Raw genomic sequence first — 2,839 nt, forward strand, 5'->3', positions numbered from 1 at the left:
CTCGCTAGTTGCTCCTGCTACGGATGTTTAACGGAAGATGTGGGACTCCTATGTTTTTTATTTTGTACAAATAGCTTCATTACTTGTACATATTATATTTTGTGAGTATTATTTAGTGATAGATATGAAGTGTTTAGTTACATAACACTGAAGCTTGCCTTGAGTGGCATGGAGTGGGATTCAACTTGGGTGACAAATGAGAGTATTCGATGTCGATATCGCCGTTAAAAAAAAAGTGTTAATGTTAAAGTTTTTTTGTGGTGATGTGACATGTGGAGAAGAAAAGTTCTGTTTTGGGCTGTTAAGATACGGAGTGGTCTAACATTGAACCGGTTATCGATATTAGTAAAAAAACAAGCTAATTGAGAATTCTATGCTTGTTACACGTACAGATGTGACTGTCATTTTCTTTTAATGCCACACCTGTTTTACATACATTGAACCAGAAATTGAAAGAGATGGTTGAACAAGATCAAATGGGGCAAGGCAACTAGTCCATTATCCATTATATCCATTATATTCCATTATATAATTGTAAAAGAGGCACATGCTGAACTAAAAAGTCAGAAACAAATGATGAAGGAGAGCAAAGCAATTTACATTAAGAAATGTCAAGTGGTTCACAACATGATTACTAAAGAACTGGATGTTTCTTTCCAGTTATATGTTTTGTCTGGAAGAAACATTTTGCCAGCCATGAAAATACAAAATAAAAAACTAAAAAAACAAAATTATCAAAGCACATATATGAACTTATGATCATTAATAAAAGCCTCTTTTGTTGTTAGATTCGGATCTTGTGCTAGTTTCTGTTCTTGCACTTGTCCATTGACCTGGGAGCTGTAATTAACACAACCAAATTCAAGATTACGAAAAGCTACTCCAAAACATACATGTGAAACATAAAGCCGCAAACTTTGTAACGAATATAATGAAAACACAAGTCGGGGTTTGAACTTTCAATAATCTTGATGTTTTAAGCAGTTTGCATACCTAATCCGATTGCTTCCGAGCCTTTGGTAATCCTTAATCTTTTACAAGAATCTATGAACATGCTGCAAAACCAAGATTAAAAAATTTCTTAATACAATTACTATCATGGTGATAAAATGACTAATTGAATTTGTTTAACGTAGACGAACAGTTTTCGCTAAACTTTAAAGTGAAACTTACTCCCAAGGAACATCACCAACAAGCATCCAATCACCATCTTTATCTTCATATGTTAACACACAATCAGAGCCATGAAGAAGATCCTTTATATTACTTTCACTAAGCCCTCGTCCTCGAATTCCATTAGAAGTAAATTGACCTAATTCATAAGTAATAAATTCCACAAATTCAACACATTTTGTTGCAATATAATACACTTGAGAAGTTTTAGAATCAAATTTATGCAAAATGTAATGGTACATTAAGGCGATTGAAGGAATTTATTTTCAAAAAATAGGTGACTTTTTTCATCGTAAATCAATTTAAGCATGTCTGAATTTTCTAATGACAACCCTAAGGACTGATACTAAAAAAGTTCCAAAATTTAAAGGCGGTAAATATAGCAAGCATACCAAGAGTAAAGCAACTAAACATCTTCTCAAGAGCCTTTGAAAGTTCTGCATAATTATGGTACATCTTGAGATCAATCTTCCTTAAATATGGAGCACCATCCATGCTCACTTTCACATAAAGACACCCACCAACGTCACCGTTTTTCGAAGAACTGGTGGCCATCGTGTTCTTGCGAAAAGATCTAATTGGTGGCCATCCTACTACTTGTGCCCTGTTACACAACCCAAAAGAATTGTTCTTGAAAGCAATTCAAACAATTTTGAACATATAGTCATATGATAAAGACAAGATTAGATACCAATTCAATCAAAGATTGTAACTTTCTTTACCTAAAGTTATTCAAGATTAGGGCTTTGACAAATTACAGTCACAACTTTCAAGAAATACAATTAAACACAATCTTATAAAAAAAAATCATGAATTTCCCAAAAAGAAAGCCAACAGAATTTTTCTTTGGTTATTATACAAAACACAATCAAATTTATTCAAGATTTAAACTTTATTTAGCTAAACATTTACAAAAGATTATAACTTTAACATACCCATACAACTTTCAGCATATAAACAGGCAAACAAACCCTAAATCTGTAAATAATTGGGTATAGAATAACTTACTTAGCAGAAGGAGCAGTAACAGGACTTTTATTTTTTTCTTCAATTGACTTTACATCATGAGCTGAAACCACTTGTTTTGCTTGATTTTTCTCCAAATCAGATTCAGACCCACTATTATTTAGATCCCATTTTTCAGAACCATCAAGATTAACATCAGAGAACCCTCTTTTAGCACCAGACATAAAGTTCTTAACTTTCCCATTTTCTTCTGAAAAACCAGGCAACCCAAGTCTTAATTCAGTTGCTTTAAGGTTAAGAACATTATTACATTCTGATTCAGATGATATATTTGAAGATTCAGAGCTTCTTTCTATTGAAGAAGCATTAGCTAAACCTATATAATCATGCTCAAGTGGCACAGACATCACTGAAAAACTTGTTGAGTCAAACTTCAAAAATTCGAGAAAAACAAGTTAAGAAATTGTTGAACAAGAATATGGAATATAGATACAGATACAGATACAGGGGTAGAGATATAGAGATAGAATAAAGGTAGAGAATGTGTTTGTAATTGTAGGTGTAGTGAGAGGGTCTCTGGCCTTTCTATGTGTATTTATATTTTATTTTTATTTTTTAAATAAAAACTATAAATTATTATATAAAAACCTCGTTTGCTATAGTTGAAAAGGTTGCAAAATTAGTTATTCGGAAATTAATC

At 32.2% G+C, this 2,839-nt stretch overlaps 1 protein-coding gene across 1 annotated transcript; it reads right to left on the bottom strand.

Annotated features, from left to right (window-relative positions):
- Window positions 1–574: 574 nt before the first annotated feature.
- Window positions 575–2,634, bottom strand: LOC139866803 (auxin-responsive protein IAA27-like). The gene is made up of 5 exons (XM_071855090.1): window positions 2,182–2,634; window positions 1,566–1,777; window positions 1,174–1,312; window positions 994–1,055; window positions 575–840 (listed from the first exon to the last, which is right to left on the bottom strand). The coding sequence occupies exons 1-5, from the start codon at window positions 2,544–2,546 to the stop codon at window positions 803–805; spliced, it is 816 nt and encodes a 271-aa protein (XP_071711191.1). The 5' UTR covers window positions 2,547–2,634; the 3' UTR covers window positions 575–802.
- Between the last annotated feature and the right edge of the window lie 205 nt (window positions 2,635–2,839).

The sequence above is a fragment of the Rutidosis leptorrhynchoides genome, chromosome 9, assembly GCF_046630445.1.
Source record: "Rutidosis leptorrhynchoides isolate AG116_Rl617_1_P2 chromosome 9, CSIRO_AGI_Rlap_v1, whole genome shotgun sequence".
NCBI classification, from domain to species: Eukaryota; Viridiplantae; Streptophyta; class Magnoliopsida; order Asterales; family Asteraceae; genus Rutidosis; species Rutidosis leptorrhynchoides.